We start from the raw sequence: 23,520 nt of genomic DNA, 5'->3' as shown, positions 1-23,520 counted from the left end.
GGTAACTGGGGTTGAGGTACAGATCAAACATGATCTTATAGAATGGCGGAATAGGCTCGAGGGGCTGAATGGCCTCCTCCTGTTTCTATGTTCTTATTCCTCTAACACTGAGAATCAATCTTGTTGCCTCTCGGGCCTGGGGTAACCCCCATTCTGTCGCAGCTAACAAGAGATGGGCTTATGACGCATTGCATAACCACCACAGCTAGGGCCAGTCACACATTGGATCACAGAACAAATCGTCAGTGTCCTTGACTGCTTATTAAAGTGCTTTGATTGCTTGGGAGGACTGGATTTACAACCGGAGTTGGCCAACATTAACAGAGCGGATTGCAGTCTGCTTCTATCCTGAACGGGGGCACCGTTTAGAAGTGACTTGGTGCCAAAGGCAATGTGGATTGCACCTGTTCCAAGAACAGGGCACGGATAATGAAGGACACCAACTGCCCCCAGCAGCAGGAGATGAGGTAACATTGCCATAGGAGATTAGGGACAATCTCCTGCCAAATTTCGCAGCTGAAGCAATGGCGTACCAAACCAAGAGACGCCTCACACACGCGTACAGATCGGACGGACAAAAACACCAGTACGTCTCACATGAAGTATTATCATAATATGCCTTGCATTTGGCATAGAGATTTCACGTCGGGAGGATGTCTCAAAGCGTTTCACAGGATATACTGTGAAGTCTAATGGCTGTGTATTGTGTAGGCAAACTTGTGCAACTATACAATAATAATAATAACAATCCTTGCATTTGATATAGCGCTTTTCACATCTTGTAGACGTCTCAAAGCGCTTCACGGAATATACTGTAAAGTGAATTGATTGTATATTTGTGGGCGAAACGCGGCAGTCAATTGTGCACAGCAGCGTCCCACAAACAGTCGTGGATTGAAGTGACCAATTTATTATTTTTTTATTACTATACAAAGCAAATAAAGTACCACATCGAGCTTTTGAATTCCTCTATGAAAAATACGTGTTGGTATTTGGTGTTGACACCATTACAGTATACGAGAAAAACAGTAGCTCATGTCAAATGCAACACCGTTTACATTTATTTACACAGCGCCTTTCACGTTGGGAGGACGTCCCAAGGCTCAGGACAGTCAGGGATTTGGACCCGAGCAGGGGTTTGGGATCAATAGGGATGGAGGGCAGGGAGGGTGGGGGATTGGAGCAGGTCAGAACCCGCTGAGTGGAGGGAGCGGACAGGTCGATATGGTGCTAGCGGCTTACAGAGGTAGGAAAAGCAAGGCTGTGGACGGTTTTGAAGGTGAGGATGAGGACTTTGAACTCTATCCACTGGAGGATGTGAAGCCAGTGGGGAACCAACATTGATTATACAGAGTACTGTACAGAGTAGTTAAAATAAGTCTTGCTCGATAAGCTGTTTTTTTTATTCCATTGGAACAGGTAAAATTTCACTTGGTTGCCATCATTTATCAGTTTTACATAATAATCCTTCCCTAATATTAAACCTCAACACAGACAGAGCCAATAAAGCTTTGCAAGTCGTTATTGTCATTTTACCCAATTAAAAAAAAGTTTGGAAGGGATGCTGGTGATTTGCATATTTATTAATAAACTTGATTAAAAAAAACTGGGTGGATAATATGAGTTATACTCCCTGAAGATGATAGCTCTAAACTTACCGGTAAAAATAACAGCACACGAAAACTAGAAGGAAATCTAAAATGATTCCATTTGAAGTAGATTCTTCAATAATCATCGAAAACTCCTTGTCACAAGGTCTCAACATTGTGATAAGGAGCTATACCAAAGGCATCTCAAAGCGCTTCGCAGGATTTTACTGCAAAGTGTAGTAACTGTGCATTTGTAGGCAAACACAGCCCACAAACAGCCATGAACAACAACAACAACAACAAATTACATTTGTACGGCACCTTTCGCGTCAGAAGGATGAAGTGAACGATTGGTTTTAACTGGGGGGATTTGTTGGCCAGGACACCAGGAGAAACTCACACCAAAGAGCAACGACTGGCCTTAGAATTTTGCTTTGTTTTTGATTCACAGCTTATTTAGGACAACAATTACATTTGCCTGAAAAGCAGTGTGTTATTTTGCTCACTGGAAGACTTGACACCTGCATTTGCTTTGCCTGAGATATGAATTTTGCGCAAGAATCTCATTATTGCCCTTCCGGAATGACGGTTCCTAATTAGGAGCGCCACGCTGGCCAAATCGAACTGCAAATGCCACGTCTTTTATCCACCCGCTGAACTGATCCCATCTTCACCTCTGCAATCACAGTCACACTGCGCACTTCACTCTTCCCGCTAGAAGCCCAATTAGCCAGGCATAACACTGGCCTTCCAAATCGTTTCTGCTCCGTTTTCAACTGAATGTGCGTCAGATTTCTCACCAGAAATCAGAGTGCATCAGCGATGTCGTACTCATTTATATCCCACTATTGAACGCTGTGAAGAATTTTTCCACTGTTTTCGGATCAGTGTAAACTCTCACTCAATATTATTAACATCAACAAATTATAATATTAATTTATTCGTTTGCTGTAAGCTTCGGTATATTCCTCTTCAGCTTCTCTCTCCTTCTCGCCCCTCTCCTGTCAGCGACCTCTGACCTGTTGATGGTTCCTTAAGCGCTCTGGGACGTTACCCTGCGCGACGGACACTGTATAAATGCAAGTTATTGTTGTTGTTGTTCCCTCTGCTCCATCCGTGCTCGGCAGTGGAGACATCAGCCCCCTGTCCTCGGCAAGATCTTTCCTAAATCCCTCCGCCTCAAACCCCTCCCTATCCATCTTGAAAACCGACCTCTTCGACTCCAATGCCTGCGGTCATCTCACCCACTCACCCACCCACCCACCCACCCACCTATTTGTTTTAAAGAACAAACATATAAAGCACTTGCTCAAAGCACCATTGGGGACATGGGTGTAATTGTAGCTCCTCAAGAGATTGAAACCTCCAAAGCACTGTACAGAGACAATGAAGGATTAATATGTGTCGGTGCCTTGAGTGGGAAGGAAACACATTGGCAGGTAAAGGTGGACATTAAATATTCAGATAGTTAAGAGAGTTTCTCCCAGGTTGTGGACAACAATCACTAAGGTAAAATGGATCATTCGTTTCATGGCTGTTTGGGAAGAGTGCATTGCGATGTTTTCATGACGTGATAAGTTGCTGTATTTAAATGCAATGTATTATAACGAATTATATGTGCAGCTATGGTTGACTACCTTCTTATCATAATAATCCTTGCACTCGATAAAGCGCTTTATCGTGTTGTCGAGACGTCTCAAAGCGCTTCACAGGATATACTGTAGAGTGGATTGACCGTGTATTTTCTGAGTGAAATTATGACAATATGCAATGAATTATCAGGCAGTGAAATTACTCCTTACCTAAAACTCGAAGCTCAGCACTGGTATAAATCACTCCATGTTTGTTTTCTGCCAGACATTGATACATCCCAGCATCTGATACTCCAACAGCGCTGATCATAAGTGCCCCGTTTTCTATTCGAATTCTTTCCTGCGAATGACAAAGCCAAGACTTTTATATACTTCAACAGACGCGAGTCTTTTTTACGGCCTTAAAAGAATATCTAACCTTTGAAGTGGAACGTTTTTTAAAATTTTTTTTAATTTGGACGTGAGGAATGGCAAATATTCCTAAGTTGTTTCTCCTCCGTCTCCTCAGTCATGGTGTTCGGATGCTGGGGTTGATGTTCTGTGGGGTTGTACTGATGACCTACGGTAATTCCACTGATTAAAAAGCTGCGATGCTTCATTCTGACATTTCAGTAATTGTAATGTTACATTTGATGAGTTCAACTTAATATCAGAAAGGAACACGTATGCTAATAACTCGACTCTTCCCCCACCAGCCTGCCCCCGCGTCACCCCATCCATTCATTTCTCTCCCGCTACGGATGTAATTTAAACACAAGCATCATCCAAAGGCGGCTTGTATCTATCAGGAAACATTACCATGTACCAGAAGAGCAGATTAACACTTGTCAGCTTCTGTCTGCACAATCCGAATTAGTTTAGTGCAAGTAACACAGACACATCTGCCAATATCCTACCTCTATTAGAAAGGGTTCCCCGTTTTTCAGCCACCTATAAGACGGTTTGGGCTCACCATTCGCTTTGCAAACCCAGTGTAGGTTTTCTTCGATCGGCATGTAAGAGTCGGTTAAGTTCTGGATCCAGTTCGGACGCGCTGTGTGGAAAGAGATGGAGAAAATCGGGACTGAGACAGGAACCTTTCCGAGACGAAAATACACAGCGTTACATATTCCAAAAAAAGTTTTAGAAAGTGGAATTTTTTTTTCCCCGCAGCTGCATTTTTAATTCATGCTGCGCTTTGCATTCCGCCCAGCACCGCCTCGCCTGGGGCCAAATCCTGTCAGAATGTCAAAGATATTACATAAAACTGAGAGTCACCGACACTCATTTATTTTTAACGTCCGAACGCAATTGTTTCAGCTCAGTGTTTGCGATCTGGGAAGCCTGTGAAATATGCGATTTAATTGAAAGGGAGAGCGCGAGAGAGAGAGAGGGAGGGCGGTGAGGGGGAAAAAAATGCTGCCAGCAAAAATCCATTATAGATTATTAATACTCGATTTCTTCACACTGTGAACTGAACAAAATTTTCATTATCAGCAATAAACTACAAGTCTATTACATATGGCCCTTTAACCTGCACCTGGCAAAAAAAAGTACAAAATAAATACATTATTTTTAAAATATTATTGGTTGCGCGTTACATTTTAATATCACAACCCATTTACTTTTCCTGTCTGTCTCTGTGTTATATAAAGATATCCTGGCTAGAGCTGTAATGCAAAGCAATTTGTATGCTGTATTATTTATTTATTAGACACTCTGTACCGTGTAACATGCAGATCCAGTAGCCAATGTTCAACTTGTCAGATGTGATAGCAGACAGAATAATTGCTGAATATGCACGTGTTTAAGTTCATTCGAGTACTTGGATAGTCACAAAGACGCATTACAAGCAATGGCAGAATATTGCCAAGATTTTGTCATTTCTATTGTTTAAATTCAGAGTATTTCCGCCTTCAACGGTGAAGGATCGGTACTGTTAAATACTGTTATACAGACAGGCAAGGAGAAGGTACTTGACAAAGCTATGCATTCGAATGAGAATGTTTCGCAAACAGTCACATTCCCCAGTTTGGTGCTGTTTACTTTTGAGGACAGTTATGCCCTCCATAGACCTGCAGGCTGCATTTCAGAGTCATGACTCAGTTGCCTATTTGCAGAGATGACTCGTGGAGCAAATTCCAATCCACACAAAAACGAATTGGGTTCCGTGAGAGCAATCCCAAAAGAGGAGAGTTTAGCTCAGTTTGGATCACTTCTTTCCGTTCCGCCAACTCTTTCCAAACATTCACATCGACAGCTTGAGATCAAAGTCCCTACGTGGGACTGGAACCCACACCTTCTGACTCAGAGGCGAGAGCGTTATCAAAGGAGCCAGGCTGACACGACAATTCCATGCCCTCGGTATAATCAGCTTGCAAACCTCTCCACAAGGTAAGAGGGACTTCCATCACAGTCCTCAATATTGGCAGGAACAAAACTGCGATTGAGAATCTCCAACATTGACAAGGAAACGGTCAAAAACTGGACAGATGCAACACTGTAAGCCTTCAGTCTTACGGTGAAGCCTAACTGTTCTGCACAGACGATCCTGATGTTAATGCACCTTTAACCTCATATCCGCTGTCTCTGCTGTGTTAAAATTGAAAAGGGAGACTTTCTCTGCTTAAAAATATCAAGTGTCTGCACCGTTGCATTTTCCTTCAGTCACGTCACCCTGCCTCAATCCCTCCAACTCGCCTCCTCTTTACCTGTCTAAATCCCGCTCGAAAACCTACCTCTTTGAGGTAGGTCACCTCCCACTCCCTCTGAATAATAATAATAATCCTTGCCTTTGAGACAGCGCCTTAGCAAGTCTTTTCGAGACGTCTCAAAGTGCTTCACAGAATACACTGTAAAGTGTAGCGACTGTATACTCTGTGGGCGAAACGCGGAAAGCCAATTGCGCACAGCAGCGTCCCCACAAATAGCCTGGTGACCAAATTATTATTATTTTTTATCTCTTCTCGGTGACCACACTACTGTTCACCACTATGTGAAGGACGCTGTATAAATGCAAGTCGTTCTACATTACCCATAATATGGTATTCCGGTATTAGTGCAAGCGTACAGAAAGCAAGATTCTGTGTCCACTGCCCTACGCTACTCATCTTGGTACAAACTTCCCAGGGTCATGGTATTAAACTTGCAAACAATGCAACAAGTCTTCTGAAAGCCGCAAGCCTCTTTGTGTTGCTTCTTCAAAAGAATCATGCACAATCCTAGAATAAGAGCCGAGAGGCCTTTGAAAGCAAATCCGCCGAACAATTCTCCACACAAAAGGGGTTTGGATGATATTGAATAAACTGCTGCAGAAGTGCGAGAGAGAGAGAGAGAGAGAGAGAGATGCGGAGTTGATTGAAGTATCTGAAAGGGAGGTGGGCTGGCACCTGGAATTTAAGAGCATTTCAGGATAGAGTGAAAAGACGGGGGGGGGGGGATGGGGATTAAAAAGATAGAGACTCCAAGAGATATGGAGCAAAGGTGGATAAATGGAATTGAGGGACAGCCACAATCTAATAGAACAGCGGAACAGACTCTAGAGGTTGAATGGCCTGTTCCTGAGTTCCATTTCTGTCCATTTCTTGTTACCTCATTTCCCGAAGCCAATGGCCAGCTATACGGTTTCATCTGGTTAAACTCCAGCAGCTATACACTCTGGGCTCCCCACAAGTCTTGGCTCTTGCGGGCGAGAATGAGAGTGCGCGTTCCATTGCGGACGTGGGGAGACTTCCACGCGTGGGTGGCATGTTTTACCGGCCGGTCTGCTTTGGATCCTCTCAAAGCACCGTGACAAGCGAGGATTCACTGTCACGGGCAGCTAAAGCTTACAGTGAAGCCTATCTGTTCTGCACAGACAACCCCGATGATAATGCACCTTTAATCTCACGTTTGCTGTGTCCACAGTAAAACTGAAAAGAGAGACTTTATCAGCTTAAAAAGAAAACAAGTTGTGGAGACTTGCTGCCTTCGCAGATTTCTTTAAAAGCCTAAAGATCCATGAATGGACCATGGCTTTAGTCTGCATTTGCATTAACACTCCTGATTTCATAAATCCACAGCGCTAATGCAGAGACTAGCAGTCTGACACTAACGCTGGAGACACACTAGTTTGTAAGAAATGATGAAAGCCAGCAAGGCTCTCTGCGACATCACAGCCAGTTACATCGTGTGTTCTGCACAGTGCAAAATCTATCAAGAGTTTAGATCGAAAGGTTTAATTTCTCTCCGAAATATCTCGCGCCCACTCTGCCAGAGTGGAAACAGCTCGCCTGCTACGCCAATAATCTTCAGAGCTGGAATTAGTTCCCGCAATTTATGGAGGACTGAAATTTCCCCTCCTCTTGAGTCAGCAAGGCCATTTTTGCCTTAAATATTCAAGTGTGGTTAAGTTGTTTCCTTGCAGTGATGGGAGTTAAGGTAAAGCTTGGTTTATGATTGCCTTTGGAAAGTTAGCCTGAAAGTGGCATTTTGAATGGTTCAGATTACGACTCGAGTACCTTGGGACATCTTCCCGACGTGAAAGGCGCTAGACCAATGTAATTTGTTGTCATCGTATTAAATATAAGATGGGCAAAAAAGTAAACCCAGAACAATACGTTTGGAAGCACCAACACAGGAGAACAAGAGGACACGGGTTTAAAGTGGTGAAGGGCAATTTCAGGATGTCTTTTCAGGAACAAAAAACACGCCAGCATGTAATCAACGACTGCAGTAATCGTTTGCCAGGAAGGATGGCCAGAGCATGGGGGATTTATTGAAAAAGCAGCTTGATATGGTGTTGGGAAGACTTTAGGGCGGGTGCTCTGGAAGGTTGAGTTTCACTCCACCATCGGTGGCCGTGCCTTCAGTCACTACGCCCCGAAACTCTGGAACTACCTCCCTCAATCCCTCTGCCTTGGGGTGTGGAGGAAGAGGAATTGACCAAAAGCATAGTAGAAAAGATTGGGGGGTGGTGGAGGGGGTGTGGTTGTGGGTATCAAGCGAGGAAGATTTGGGGGATGGAGTTCTGGGAGGGGAGGAGCAGAACGGCTGGAAGCCCGTCACGAGCAGAGTTTTTGAAGCACGCAAAATCGGGGCTGGCAACAATCCGATCCGATAATTCCGATTTTTTTTTAACATAAGATCTTCCTGCTGCCTCAGATTTCGTGGTTAATTAACGTCTCTCACATCGGGCCGCTCTGGTAGCTCAGGCAGGCCATCAATCAAAATATCTCGGTTGCGTTTTGGACAACGGGGTTGATCTGGGGCATCTGTTGGCAAGGGAAATTGCTGAGATTGCAAAGACCAGACTGCGAGCGAGCGGAACTGACAGAATATTGTCCTGTGCTCCTGCCTGTGATATCATCTCAGGCTCACGTTATCCCTGTTGTTTTAATCCATCCTTCTATGCAAAATACACGCGTTTGCCATTCCTGATGTCGCTCAATAAAAAAATAACAAATGGCTTTCAGATAAGACTCCGAGATGTGCTTTTTAACCCAGGGGGATGATTAACAGTTGGAACAGATCGCCAGGAAGTGTGGTTGAGCCGGGCCGAGACAATGGATAAAGGCATTAAATCGATATTTCGTCTGCCTCTTCGAGTGGACATTAAAGACCCCTCGGCACTGTTGGAAAACAGGAGGGAATTTCTCCCGGTGTCCTGGCCAACACCCCCCCACCACCACCCCAACGCCCCAAATGAAATTGGTCGCTCACAAAACAAAAACTGACACGCGAAATCGACCGGATGACCCAGAAGTCAGCCATTTTGGGCACAAAAGGAGTCGTTCCCGGGCAGGAAGTGAAGTGCTTTGATAGGTTCCCCTCCACCCCCACCGCCCCCCCCCTCATCATGAAATATACAGTCGCTACACTTCACAGTATGTCGTGCGAAGTGCTTCGAGGACGTCTCGAAGTACGTGATAAGGCGCTGTGTCAAATGCAAGGATTATTATCATGTGGCACTGCAGCGAACGTGAGGATTATTATTGAAATAGTCCCTCTGAGGTTATGGAAGAGGTCGCTTCGGGAGTTTTGCAGCTCGCAGGTGTGCGTGACAGGTAATAACGCCGCTTTCTCAAGCGAGAGTCAAAAGAGCTGTGTCCACTGAAGACAATTTGACTCCTGTGACTTCACTGCAGACATGAACACCTGTCTGCGCACAAACGATTACCCAATGAAGCTGCAGTCGGGAAACTCTTCAAACTAGTTGGCGCTCTCTCTCTCTCTCTCTCTCTCTCTCCACCGAAGTAGCTCGCAGATGGCAAAGAGGCTCATTTGCTAACCGCTGCAACCAGCTTGCGCCCAGAGAACGGAGAGAGCCCCGCGAGCAGCCAGGGCGGCCCACTGCAGTGCGAGAGCGGGCACTCTCTGGCACTCACACAGAGATAATGTGAGCGTGAGGCCAAGCTGAATTCAAGTCGCAGGAAGACATTAGCTCAAGGAGAGAGGGAGAGTGTTACATGAACTCAATAAAGATGTCTTTATGTGCGTGCGTGTATGGGAGAGAAAGCGTGTGCGATAGATGGACGGAGAGACGTTGGGTGCGTATGCGAGAGTTTGTGAGAGAGTGCAGCTGCGTGTGAGGGTATTTATTAAGTATTTTGCGAGGGAATAAGTTTGTGTGTGTGTTGTGTGTGCGCGTGAGAGAGAGAGAGAGCGATTGTCTTGTGTGTACGTATTTGTATGCCTATGTGTGTGCAGGATGTATATATATTACGAGAGCGCGCGTAGGAGTGTGTGCGTTCTGTGGGTATGGGGAAGGAAAGAGGGTAGGTTTTTCCGCACGTACGGTCACTACACCGGGCAGCGACGTTTCGACAGCATAGGACACTGCAGCCACAGCAAGGATTATTACAGGAAAACAAGAAAGATAATTCCGAGAACTTTCTCAGCACCCGAGAGTGAAAGACGGAGGATAGCTGCAGGATACGCTCTGCAGATGAGCTGCGCTGAGCTCGAGCAAGTAAGAGATCCCCCGGAGGAGAAGCAAAACCAGCTACTTTGTCGAGCTAGGTGTGAAAGTGTCTGTCCCTGAAACAGCCTCATGAGCCTTGTGGGAAGCTGCACTGAATCCCTGAACCATCAGCCGACTGGCTCAGCGAAACTGGCAGGTTGCCTCTCGAAAGGCTGGCTTCAGGTTGGCTGCGACGTCTTTTCCGGGCACGCCAACTCCTGTGGGGAGACTATTTTCTGCAAGGACGAAGCCGGCCAACCTTCCATTGGGGATGAGAAAGAGAATGCTCGCCATCGCCAACATTTCCCTTTCCTCCCCCCAACAATTCCCCACCACCCACACACACACACGCACACATACAGCCGCCTTCCCCCCACCAACCCCACCATCACCGTCTCTTGGCAAAGCTATTACGTTCCGGGTTCTAAAGACCTGAAAATGGACTTCAGTATCCGAGAGGATGATTCTTTCACTCTTTATCGACTGGAGACTTTCCTCTTCGACCGTGCTTACAGTCACCTCCCCGTACAACAACAACAACAACAACAAGGTTCCATTTATAGAGCGCCTTTCACGTCGGGAGGACGTCCCAAGGCGCTGTACAAACCTCCCTAAAGTCACTAAACTCTACAGTAAAATCCTGCAAAGCGCTTTGAGATGTCTTCCCGACATGAAAAGGGCTGTATCAAATGTAAGGATAATTATGATTACTATCACAGACATTCGAATGAAGGGAAAATCCTAATTCCAACAAAAAAGAATCCGTCACAACTGTACACATCTCGGAGTATTCAGAGTTGCTATGTACGCATAAAGCTAACCTGGAGATAGGAGCACTGTGTTTAGAGGATGAATTGTATTTGTAAGAGACAAGGTTTTGTTTATTGGTCCTGTGCACTTGCTGAATGAATGGGTAGATTGCATCTCGACACAATGAGTTTTCCATTGGCTAAGGTAATTTGAATTCAAGTTTTATAATTTCTTGGCCACCTTGCCATGTGCTTATCAGGACTGAACTCCGCACACATTGACAGTTTAATGAACAAAATAGAGCCCTGTCCCTGGAACAGTGATTTCTGCAGCTCCTCACCAATCTACTGCTTGGACGAGATAATGCTCCTTTTGCTGCATCACGGATTCTGCCTTCAGAACATACCCCTTTACCCTTTTACTCGCGCCAATATTCTTCTCTTCCGAAGTGTTTCGGATACCAAACATCCTGCTGACACGGTCAAGCTTTGCACATGGATAAAATGCCACTTGGGTGAGGAACCATAGAACAACACGAGTCGTTGAATCTTAGATTTGATAACAGTGCCTTTCACGTCGTAACTCACCTACGTGCTCAAAGCCCTGACGTGGGGCTTGAACCCACAACGTTCTGATTTCGGAGGCAAGAATGCTACCGCCTGAGCCAGGCTTTAATGTAACAATTCCTGCGAAGCGTTCTGAGACGTCTTCCCGAAGTCTTCTCCAGAGATGGGTACTAGAATTCGGCGAATTGCGCTGGTCAAGTAAATAAATAAATAATAAATAATCCTTGCATTTGATATAGCGCTCTTCACGTCGGGAGGACGTCCCAAAGCGCTTCACAGAACACACTGTAAAATGAATTGACTGTATATTTGTGGGCGAACGCGGCAGCCAAAAAAAAAAAAAAAGTTCCAGGCGAAAGATACAGTACAGTGTCGTCTTAAATAACACTAAAAAGAAAACTCTTTCAGAGAGAGAGAAAAAATCCTCAATTCTCCAAACCACTGTTATCACAGTGGGGGTAAATTGAAGTAATTTCAAAATAAAAGCTATTCTTAGCACGTCACAGTTTCATCTCTCTCCAGGAATCCTCTTAACATTTACAAAGATGCGCTGCGTTGATGAATCAGATAATTTCAGCGTTCACACTGAGTCAGTCCCCTGGACGTTGTTAATCTAAACTGTGAGAGGCGGCGATTGCTGTGTGAGGCTTGAGTGGGTGGGTGGGCGTGTGAGTGAGTGGGGCGGGCAAGGGAGCTGGGGTTTGTATCTCAAAAGAAAAAGCTCTAGGGGTAAAATTTTACCCGGGTCTAGATTTACTCTGTTAACCCAGCGTTTCAGAGTTTCAATTTGCTCGTAACTTTGAAGCTGGTTTCCGTTTATAGATTCGTACAAAGAAACTTACGAAAAACCAGCTCCAAAATTGAGGCTGGATTGGCACTGTGTGTCGAATGTGTGTCGATTTTATTTAACCCAGTCTGAGCCGGGCTATAAAGTAAAAAATTCCTGCGTTAAACAGATTTTAACCCCTATTTGTCAGACACTCCTGTGACTTTGAGCTCACAGTCTAGGCTGACACTCGAATGCGGTGCTGGGGGGAGCGGCTGTCTTTCAGCTGAAACGTTAAACCAAGGTCCCTGTTCACGTGGATGTTAAAGATCTCACGCCGCCATTCGAAAAGAAAAGGGAGTTTCTCCCGGCGTCCTGGCCGACAATACCTTGGATAAAATTGGTTGTGTGGAAATTGGTTGCTACGCTTTAGTGTAAATCCTGTGAAGTGTTTTGAGAACGTCTCAACGACAATGACAAGGCGCTGTATCAAATGCAAGGATTTTTCTTTGGTGAATTGCTCGAGATTTTTGAAAGAAGTCTAACTGTTGTCACCCAGCAGGATTTCTTCAGGAGAGATTTGGAAAAAAAACAGGCAACCTCAGGAACAAAATTACTGATAGCAATTGCGAGCTGCGTCACTTATAGACAGCAGTCTCGTTTCAAAGAAATGATTCTCAGCACATTGGGGGATGAAGTGTGCATGAAATAAACAGCATAATTCATCAATTAAGATTCCAGCAATGTAGCAGATTTCCCACTTAATTGGTAATCTTAGACACCGCCTAAAATGAACTTCATTAAAATTGGATCTGAAATTTTAGAATGTGCAAACGGGATTTTTATCCACGGTGCCTCTGTTGCTGGTGCGATAAAATAGTGCGTTCTCTCTGTTTCGGTGCGTGTCATGTCGTTCGTTCCCCCTCAGGGGATAATTACAGTCGTCTAAATAAAAGCAGCTAAGTGAGAGAGGCACTTAACCAAGTTAAAGCAACTAAGTGCACTTATAACCAAGTTAAAGCGAAAGGAGCTTTGAATCCTTTCCTTTTTAATTCCCCCATTTCACTGAATGCAAAGGGAGTGATGTGAGATGGGAGCAAACTGCGTTGTACAACAAATTATTGGCTGACAGCATGGGTTATGTGATGTGATAGCCATCACCAGCATTAATTACCACATCACCCCACACTTTCCTTTACACACGCACACGTCCTATCCATTCTGACTACGTTTTTGACTCATGAAGAGAAAAGCGTAGATCACTGGAATACGAACCAGTGGAGCGACATTACACCCAGGGCCGCATTGACTCCCTTTAAGTACCATTTCGGAGCAACACAGAGCCTTTCACGTCAGGAGGACGTCCCAAGGCGCTGGACAGTCAGGGATCTGCACTCGAGCTGGTGGTTGGGATCAGGAACATGGCAAATTCTCTGAGTCAATCTTGACTTTGAAGCCAGTTTTCTTGAAAAGAAACTTACAGAAAAACCTGCTTCAAAATTAAGGCTGGGTTTAAGAATTTGCCTAAATCCCGAACGCTCTGAAATTGCTACGTAAATAAATTAGATTGAATCTGGACCCGGGTGGGATTTCTCTGCAAGAGAAGTGCTTTGGGACTCTGACCTTAGAGGTATTTTAGGAAGCAAATGCAAGGATTATGTTCATTCGACTGGAAAAGCAAACCTTTCATTTTAATCGAGCAAGTCAACTTGTTTTCCAAACAGATGTGTTCTGGTATCTGCCATTGACCTTTCATAAGCACACACCGTTCAGTCAACAGAGACCCGACAACAATAGTTTCTCAGTGAGGTTCAATCCCACGTTTTGAAGAAAAATCTTCCGGAAAAGATTAAAAAATGGATCTCTCTGGGATTTAACCATCTCCGAGGAGCCCTCTGTTTGCTTGCTCTCCAAAGGACTGAGGGACTCAAGCCAAGGACTTCCTGCTCTGAAGCCCCCGAGCTGCCGGCAGTGATCTTTCTGTGCAATTCCAATGACATAATTGACGATCTTTTGCATTTGATACAGCGCCTTTCACCTTGGATATAGTGTAAAGGGCAGCGACTGTGTATGCTGTAGGCGAACAAGGCAACCGATTTGCGCACAGCCAAACGACATCTAACAAACAGTAAAGGAGCGATTTGATCCAGTGGATTTTTGGTCAGGACATTGGGAGAACAGACACAGGCGGGGATCTTGGTCTATTGTTTGAACTGTGAACCCGAAGCACTGGCATGGTGGGTGGGGCGGTGGGTGGGGCGGGGTGGGGGGGGGGGGTGGGGGTGTTGGCATGGGGAAGAGGAGTGGGCTTGAACCCACACAGAAGCGAGAAAGCTACCGGCTGGGCCAGGCTAATACCTCCGCACTATTTCTCCACGATAACATCCCTTTGTGTGAGCCCGTTGGAAGTGACATTACCCAGCGAATGCACAATTCTGGATGCCTTCCGGGGCTCAGGTGTGGCTGACAGTATTTTTGTGTGTGTTTGTTTGCTTTCGAGACGCCCTTAGGGAGACCTCTGAAAGCTCATCCCATAAAAATAGCTTTCTTTCTGATCCAAGTCAAGCCATGGGTTGACCTGACCGCCTGCAAGTATAAATCTATCCTGGCACTGGCCAGCAGTGTCATCCGTAATGTGTAACATATTTCTTAAATCCCCTGTGTCGGTGAGATTCACATCATTATCCCCTCATTTGAATATTAATCAGTCGCCTGTTTGTACACCTTGAGGAGTCAATGCAAGGGCACAGCACAAAGTACTTTGAGAAACACGCAGCTGGCAACTTTTTTAACTCGTGGACAGTGGGAGCATTGCTTACCTGAATGGCCGTGTGTGGTTTAACGGGTCTTTAAATCGGTGAGTATGTAACGGCCAGCAGTTATTTCTCCCCGCAAAATTACTTGACTCTTTCAACAGCAGGTATTAAAACGAGGTGGAAAATTAAACAAGGAAGGTACGCTCTTTTTGATAGCTTCTTAATGTGTCTTCGAAGCCCGTGTATTGAGCCGTGAATCCCCACAAACAACCCCGAGGCGAACGATCGATTTATCTGAAGGACTATTGGCAAGAAGATAACTTTTCAGATAGTGCCAGCGTGTCAGCCTGGCTCAGCTGGTAGCACTTTCGTCTCCGAGTCAGAAGGTGTTGGGTTCGAGCCCAAAGTCAAGCCTTTGAACTCACACTGACACTGAGATGGGAGAAGAACGGGGAGGGAGTGTGAGGCAATGTCGGAGGTGCCGGCCTCCAGATGAGACGAGGTCCTGCCTGTTCAGGTGAGGGAGTGTTCGAGTTCAAGATCCTCGTCCTCACCTTTAAGGCCATCCATGGCCTTGCCCCCTCCTACCTCTCTGACCTGCTGACTCCTTACCAACCTGCCCACTCCCTCCGTTCATCAGGCTCCGGCTGCTCCATGTCTCCCGCCCGACCATCGGTGGCCGGACTTTCAGCCTCTCAGCCCCCACACTCTGGAACTCCATCCCACGGTCCCTTTACCTCGCCTCCTCCCTCGACTCCTTCAACGCCGGTCTCAAGACCCTTCTCTTCGATCGTGCCTTTGGGCTCCCTCCCTCCTCTCTGCCTTCCCTCCCCCCTACACCACCCCTCCCCCATGCTCGGGCCCGGACACCTGACTGTCCAGCGCTTTGGGACGTCCTCCCGACGTGAAAGGCTCTCTACAAATGTAATTTTGTTGTTGTTGTTGTTGGCCGGGACACTGGGAGAAACTCCTTTCTCTTTTCGAACAGCGCTGTGGGGATCTTTAACTTTTACTTAAGCTCCTTAATGATTATGAAAGAGCTGTCATATGCAGCAGTTTAATCTGCAACAGAAACACAAATGTACGTGGCAGGTCAGGGAAATAGCTGAAGTGGGCAAAGGAAAGGCAGGTGACTCATTAAGTGTCGAGGGATGGGAGGGAGAGAGAGGAAGATAGCAGTGGGTAGAAATAGCAGAACACCTGAGATTGGTAATGAGGAACACAGTCGAGTGAGTGCAGGAAGGGAAACAGAAGCGGGAATCGATAAGTCTGGGAAAATAATGACTAAAAGCAGTAGGTGGATCAGGGTAGCAGGATAATTAACAATGCCTCGGAGCTGAACAATCAATGGACATCATCAAGGGTTCCCAAACGGTGGAACGCAACAAAAGCACAATGTGACATGATCTGGATCGTGCAACACTGCAGACTGCCAGGAAAGTCCCGTTCCAACCCCCATAAGATTGATGAAGGCAAATGGAAGTCATCTGAACATAACTGGGAATCCCTGGTCTACTTAACGCCTGGTTGCATCCTGCGCTCTCTCTCCAGCGCGCAGCCCGTGTTTCCTCGCAGAGCAGCACATCTAGCGATTCGTTTCTATGATCGTGTCCTCTCTCTGCGCGGCCAGCCCTCCTGCTGAGAGAACATCTTCCACTCGGAATTTGGCCAGCGTTTACCTGCTGGTCCAAATGCCCGCAAATTGCGAGGACAGTTTGCCAGGGTTGGACACACAAGAACAACAACAACAACAACAGCGACTTGCATTTACATAGCGCCCTTCACATGGGGCCTTTCATTGTTTTGCAGCACCTTTTTCAAGTCAGAACATCACAAAATGCTTCACAGCTTGTCAGGTGCGGTGACTGTAGATTTTCTCAGCGGGTGTTTATTCTCCACGCATGCCCCCACCCTTCCTGTTGCCCCCCCACCCCTACGTTCCCTTCTCCCTCGTGCGTGCATCAAGTTGCCTCTTAAATACATTGCTGCTTTCTGCTTTAGCCGCAGCTTCGGGCAGTGAGTTCCACATCCTCCCCGCTCTCTGCAGGACAAAGTTCCTCCTAATCTCTCCATTGCATCTACCGCTCGCGATCTTATGCTCATCTCAGGCCCACTTAGTCAGAAGCAAGCGCGTTATTGTGGGATGAAAAAACACCCACTGTGATCCCATTGACACTCTGAGTCACGTGGGGACCCAATAACGCTTTGAGTGAGTGACCATATTTTAATTTCGTTCGATTAATTTAACAAAAAAGAACCTCGAGACTTTTCCGAGCGTTGACAAAACGTTTGAGCAGTTAACAATGCTAAGCCACTCTGTAGCAGGAGACAGCTCTGTTTAACAACTGCGTCTTGCTTTGTGATTTTCTCATTTAATTTTATCAGGCACATCGTGGCTAACAGCCCTGACTTACATGGCATGGCGCGTGCAGACTGACTGACTTACAAAACAGCAGCACAGTCTCACTGAACATTACCGAGTCGTGCCCGAAAATAAATTCCTCTCCACCCACATCTGGGCTAGAGTTCAAAATCCTCGTCCTCGCCCTCAAAGCCCTCCACGGCCTCGCTCCTTCCCTTGCCTCCTTCGAGGCACGTCTCAAGACCCTCCTCTTCGACCTGGCGTTCGGCCACTCTCCTACCCCTACCCTCCCTGCTCTACACCCCTCAGATACTCACGGGGGAGTGTTTGTGTGTCACTCTGCACAATTACGCAGGGAGAAATTCTATGCTAAATGCGTTCCTACTCGGGAACTTGTGGGGACAGAATTAACGGGGGTTAAGTTTGATTTCTTAATGCTTCTCTCCACGCCGTTCCTGACACAGTGTGCCTCCAGGCATTGCTTCAGCTGTTCTGTTCGACACAACACGGCGCTCTGCTGAATCAATATTCATAACCTGATTTAAATAGACTTCTCCTCTGCTTTCCTCGTGGGGGCGCGAAGCAGAAAAGGGTGTCAGTTCTGTGACTGACCTCCTCGCCCCAGAGAATTCCTCTCCACCGACAATCTTTTTTTTTGTGTAGAATCATCAAAAGGCATGTTGGTGCACTGTACCAACCGGAGGTCAGGAAGTCGAGGTGTTTTAATGTAGATCTATTTTGAACTCGTATAGTCTAGGGACTTTGAACTCACACAGTCTAGGCTGACACTCCAACAGCAGTGCTGCATTGTCAGAGGCCCCATCCTACGGGTGAGACGTTAAATCGAGCTCCTGTCTCTGCCTGCCCTGGTGGACGTTAAAAGATCTTGCGGCGCTACTCGAAGGGAGGAGGAAGTTCCTCTCTCCCGGTGTCCTGGTCGACGATCCCCACCCTCCCAGATAAAAATTGTTTGTTTACTTCGTGGCTGCTTGCGGGACTTCGCTGCGTGCAAATTGGCGGCCGCTTTTGCTTCGAAAAAATTACTCAGTCGTAACACTCGACGGTCTGTTCTGAGCAGCCGTCCGACCGCGAAAGGCGCTGTGTTAAATGCGAGAGGTGGTTTTTTTTCCGCTTCAGTTAAGCGGCGCAAGGGTTGAGGAGCGAAGCTGTGTGCGTTGTGATACCCGCCTGCAGAGGGAGCATTGAAATGTCTGCCATTGCCTTGCTGTCTGCCAGGTTCCTGTACCCGATTTATTAGGATCAGCGCTGTAACGAAGCGCGTTTACAACAGGGGTCGCGCTGTCCAGTGTGCGCTTATCAAAGCCCATCCAATTCTCCAAATGGTGCGCTATATCACTGCATACAGCAAATAACTTGCCCTTCTCAGACTTTGAATTGTTCCCTTAACGCCTCTTCCGCAGTTCCAAGCAGACGTTATTGATCAAAGCCAAGGGAGAGTGTGTGCCAATCACTGCCAATATTATTAGTATCACACCTGTTAATGGCGCGCGCTTCTGCTATGGGAGAGAAAAAAATAAAGGCAGCGCTTGAAGCGATTGTAACCAAAGTGCGTTTGCATTCGAGTAGCAGGTGAGCAACCTTGCTCGGTGCGTGGAGCACCGGAGACTCTCAGCTGAAGCGTAAAACAAAAATAACTCGAGGCGAGTTCTGCAATGAAAGCATCAATCGAGTGGTCTGGAGCAGAAAGGCATTCGTTTGCAGAAAGCTGATGAAAATCAATAATCGAATGAATGTAAAATCACAACAACAATTACAAAGGGTTTCGAGAGCTACAGGCAGAGGCCAAGCCTGTCTAGTTATTTACGGACAAGATTGAAACGGGGTGGGCTGAAGTCTTATATTATTAGGGCTTTGAATGTACGGCCTAGGCTGACGTTCTGTGGGGGTGTGGGGGTGGGGGGGAACTCTGGGTTGTCGGAGGCACTGTCCTTCAGATGTGACATCAAACCGAGCTCCCATCTCTACCTCTTAACAACACCACAGCCTGCCACAGTGCAGGAATGTGCCCCTGGGTCTTACGCAGATCAGAACGCTTAGTATCACAATGCGCTGGGACCAAAATACATGTAAGAACGGCAGGATTTAATCAAGAGTTTCCTTCTCAATAATATCGGCGGCATTCACCATCCTTTGGGAAAACGTGCCACGGGGAAATGATTGGCAACCCACAAAAAGACATACCATAAAAAATCAGCTGTCCTTTCACTGTGTTCTTCCCCCTCGAGTTCTCAGCGATACACTCGTACGAACTTGCGTCTCTCTGCTGGAAGTTTGGTACTTCGAGAACGCCGTTTGTTTTGTTGACTTTGACCTTGTCAGGGAACGAGCTTCTGCCATTTCTCCTCCAGGTGATGGTAGGGACCGGACTGAAAAAGGCAAAAGCACAAATCAATCGGAAGGGCCGCAAACGGCGGATCGAAGCCATTCGCGGAAGGAAAAATCAAAGAGAATCCATTCAAAGCCCGGGACTTTACACTCAAAGTGCAGACTGAGACTCCAGTGCCGGGCTGGGGGGAGTGCCGCATGGTTGGAGACGCTGGCCTTTGCGCGAGACTTTAAACCGAGATCCCGTCTGCCTCGAAAGAGAAAGGAATCCCCCAAATAAAAGCTTTGTGGTAAATGGACTGTGAAAATATCGCCATTCCAATCAGTGCGTCGACATTTGCTTTATCCTCACTGAACTGAAACGGGATATATTAAGCTCCTTTGACCAATTTCCGGGCGAGATTTCTGCCCTGCTCACTCCAGCGTCGGGAGACAAAGCTGAAAGCCCAAGTCTGAACGGACGTGCAACTTTCACGTCCAATAACAGCGGAGAACGAGGTTCAACTCGAGGGCCAAAGTGAACGATCAGCTCCTAATACTTCTACAGGCCAACAAAGCAACAAATAAAGGGAAGCCATTGCACGTAAGTCTCCTCCTGCACAGAGGTGAACATGTTTTTGAAGCGGTCTGGGATGCTGACCTGTGTGAGTGGCGCAATATAAATGCAACTTCTTGTCGTTTCAGTTATTTCACTGGGAACACGTTATTAAACACGTGGATTTCACCCCCAAGGTCTTCAAATGGTCACATGAATGCGATCCCACTTCTTAAGCAACTGTTTCACATATAAAATCTACTGTTGTTCGACCTAAGCATCCCCACAGCAATGCTCCCATTTGCTGGTAGATATTAAGGCCATTGACTTACTTTCCCAGTGCAAAGCATTCCAGCTTCACTGTTGCTCCTTTTGCTGCAGGAACTGTTTCTGGAAAGCGAACTTCAATCTTTGGTTCGTATTCACCCATTATCCCTGTGGACACACCGAAGAATATTTATTCTTAAACACTTCGATATTAATAATTATTAATAATTAATATTATTATTATTATTATTCTCAACCTTAACTTGCCTCACACAGATACCTATCACTCTCCCAAGCTGATTATAAGGTGTTGCACAATCCAATATCAGATTGATACCCACTATCAAATCAAACAGCTTCCGACTGTTCAACGGTATGTGAAAAATAATTTGGGGGGGGGTTTTAAGACAAGAAGTTTAAAACTTGAACCGTATCACAGATTACATGCCTCAATTAAATACCCATAACCAACGATTGCAACCGATCTTTGGGGTGAGGGCAACTGAACAACAATTTTTTGCCCTATCTGTAATATTTTAAAGAAATGTTTCTGGTCATAAAGCCACTAATATCTGGGGAAATGTTGTTCAGGCATCAATTCTGCTTTGAAATGGCAGGAGGTAATGGGGAGACGGTGATGGAGCCGTTGGATCAAGTGTTTGATTTGTGGCGTGGTGAATTATCAAGGACTGATGTGTTGCTGTTTCACAGGCACTAAATGTTCTTTTGAACACTCCTGTGTTGTAGAGTTTAAAATCTGCTCCCCTCAAGCAAACCATCACTAACAATCCTTTCTTGGGTGGGTAGTTTCCTCAGTCAGGTAACCTTTTTGCTCTGAGGTTCGTGCTTGCAATTTGTTCTGCCAACTAGGAAATTGGTGTGTCACTGAAGCCAAATACCCACAGTCTCAGAAGAGCCTGAACAGAAGCTATGCTGACGGCTAGTGTGTAGTGCGGATCTCAAGGTTACTGAGGATTATGCTAATGGTGGGGGCCAACTGCAAGCTTCGTAGGGCAAGCAAATGTGTGTTGGAGGCTCGTCAAAGACGGACAAGGCAACGCTGGGAGTTCAAACCTGCTGGCTAAGTAATGGTCGCAACAGCACAGCTCCGAGCAAGATCCCCGACTCTCGACCGCCCCCCCACCCTACCCCAACCCCCTCGGCATTCAGAAATTTGTCAAATCTTAACCATTCCTGACGTGCAAACAACAGCCAGATTGATTTATTTCGCCACGTTTATAAGGGCGCTTACGCCATCACAGTGGTTGAAGTGATTTGCCTGGCTAATTCGAGAAAAGAATGAGATTCTGTCTGAACAGTTAGCTGACCTCTAGCACCCGAGGGTGATTAACGACTGGACCAGGAGTTACCAGGAAAGTGTGGTTGGGGCCAGGCTGCTGGGACTCATTTTAAAAACAAAAGCAACTGGATGCCATGATGGGAGGAAGGCGGGGGTGAACGGCGGGGGGGGGGGGGGGTGTCCTGAGATCAGATGGGACAAAGGGCCTCCTGCATCTAGACCAATTCTGACATCTTGACAAAGTGCTCTGGGACGCTAGCCCGTGTGAAGTGCGCTAAGTTGTTGTTGTGACCTTATGATCTGAGAGAAATTGGTGGTTCCATGCTGAACATTGGCTGTTGGTTGGTTAAGGTACTGAAAGGTCTAATTATCTTTGCTGGAGCTCTGAAACGACACTTACCGTCAGTCCGTAGCACTAGGGGAGTAGGTGGACTGAGGACTCTTCTGTTTGTGACTGTGCTTTCTATCATACAGATGTAGGACCCGACATCTGACGTCTCCACTTTTGATATGTACAAGTTCCCAGTCTCCTGAGACACAAAGCGACGGTTGTCTTGTTCCACATAGGTTGGAAGCTCATTAAAGATCCAGTTATATTTCATTTCTGCAATAAAGCAAAAGGTTATTGTTATGCAGTGTTAACACACTTGGTGCCACAGTCTTTCACACCTAACCCTACATTGCTGTGTGCAAATTGGCTGCTGCTGAGTGAAGTACAGTGAATCTTTAATATCCACTTGAATAGGCACAGACAAGACCTCGATTTAACATCACATCTGAAGGATGGATTCAACAACGACGACAACTCGCATTTATTCAGCGCTCTCCATGCCGGATGGTGTCTCAGAGTGCTTCCTCGTAAAACCTCATTTTGGACACTTTGACATGATTAGATTTTTCTGACTTTGGGGCTTTCTGTGGAAATTACTTGAAAGCGAATGTTGCTCTTTTGTGTAACAAAACAGACCAATTTGTACATTTCAGCAGCTTCTCATTGGACTACTTTGGATGCACAAACTCTTCTGGAGATGAGTGATGGTTGTCTCTAATGTAAAGACACAGGAGGTAGTCAAGCATTCACCCAAGTCTTCCAATTGACACAATGACAGATGTTGCCTTTGATTTATCTAACTCAAGAGCAGGACTTACACAACTTAACAGAGGAACAGGCATGAATTAAGTTTCATCCACAAAATATACAGTCAATTCACTTTACAGTATGTTCTGTGAAGTGCTTTGAAATATCTCGAAGGTGTGATACAGCGCTGTATCAAATGCAAGGATTATTATTATTATTATTTGGTTCTTCTCACTTGTGGTATATATATTTCCTTTTCAGTAGCTTCGCATTATCTTTCCTCACTGTTTATTCAGTCTGGGGAGAATCTGTTGAAGCTAATTAGGCTGGGAATCATATGCAAACAGGGGATGAAGCTGTGGCTCAACACCAATCTGAGTGTGAGGACTTTATCTCATCAGCCGGAAGGGAAGGGAAACCAACTAGGAAGGGAGAAGGAGAGCAAGTGTGCAAGAGACATAGCGGGGAGTAGTTATAGCCGCGAGTGGCAATCGTGTGAAAGAAATATCAGGAGGAAGAGACAAAGGCAAGTCAAAATTATTATATGGACCAGGGAGCTGGGGCAGACAGGAATGGAATGGGAAAATGTTAATTACTTCTTTTCAAAACTGCATTAAGAAAGCAGAATGTGTTCTGTGAATGACCAATTACTATCATTCTTGACTTCAGTTAAATTCAATGTTGTCTAAAGATC

The 23,520-nt window shown here is 46.0% G+C and overlaps 1 protein-coding gene across 1 annotated transcript in view; it reads right to left on the bottom strand.

Annotated features, from left to right (window-relative positions):
- Window positions 1-23,520, bottom strand: part of cntn4 (contactin 4) — a 267,986-nt gene that overhangs the window by 96,975 nt on the left and 147,491 nt on the right. Inside the window, exons 6-10 of the mRNA XM_042339601.1 lie at window positions 22,149-22,352; window positions 20,514-20,616; window positions 19,503-19,687; window positions 4,078-4,214; window positions 3,392-3,521 (exon numbers count right to left, since the gene is read on the bottom strand). Of these exons, the coding sequence (XP_042195535.1) occupies window positions 3,392-3,521; window positions 4,078-4,214; window positions 19,503-19,687; window positions 20,514-20,616; window positions 22,149-22,352 (759 nt within the window). The remainder of the gene's footprint in view (window positions 1-3,391; window positions 3,522-4,077; window positions 4,215-19,502; window positions 19,688-20,513; window positions 20,617-22,148; window positions 22,353-23,520) is intronic.

The sequence above is a fragment of the Callorhinchus milii genome, unplaced genomic scaffold, assembly GCF_018977255.1.
Source record: "Callorhinchus milii isolate IMCB2004 unplaced genomic scaffold, IMCB_Cmil_1.0 Scaffold12, whole genome shotgun sequence".
Taxonomy (NCBI): Eukaryota; Metazoa; Chordata; class Chondrichthyes; order Chimaeriformes; family Callorhinchidae; genus Callorhinchus; species Callorhinchus milii.
This window is presented reverse-complemented; position numbering and strand designations above follow the sequence as displayed.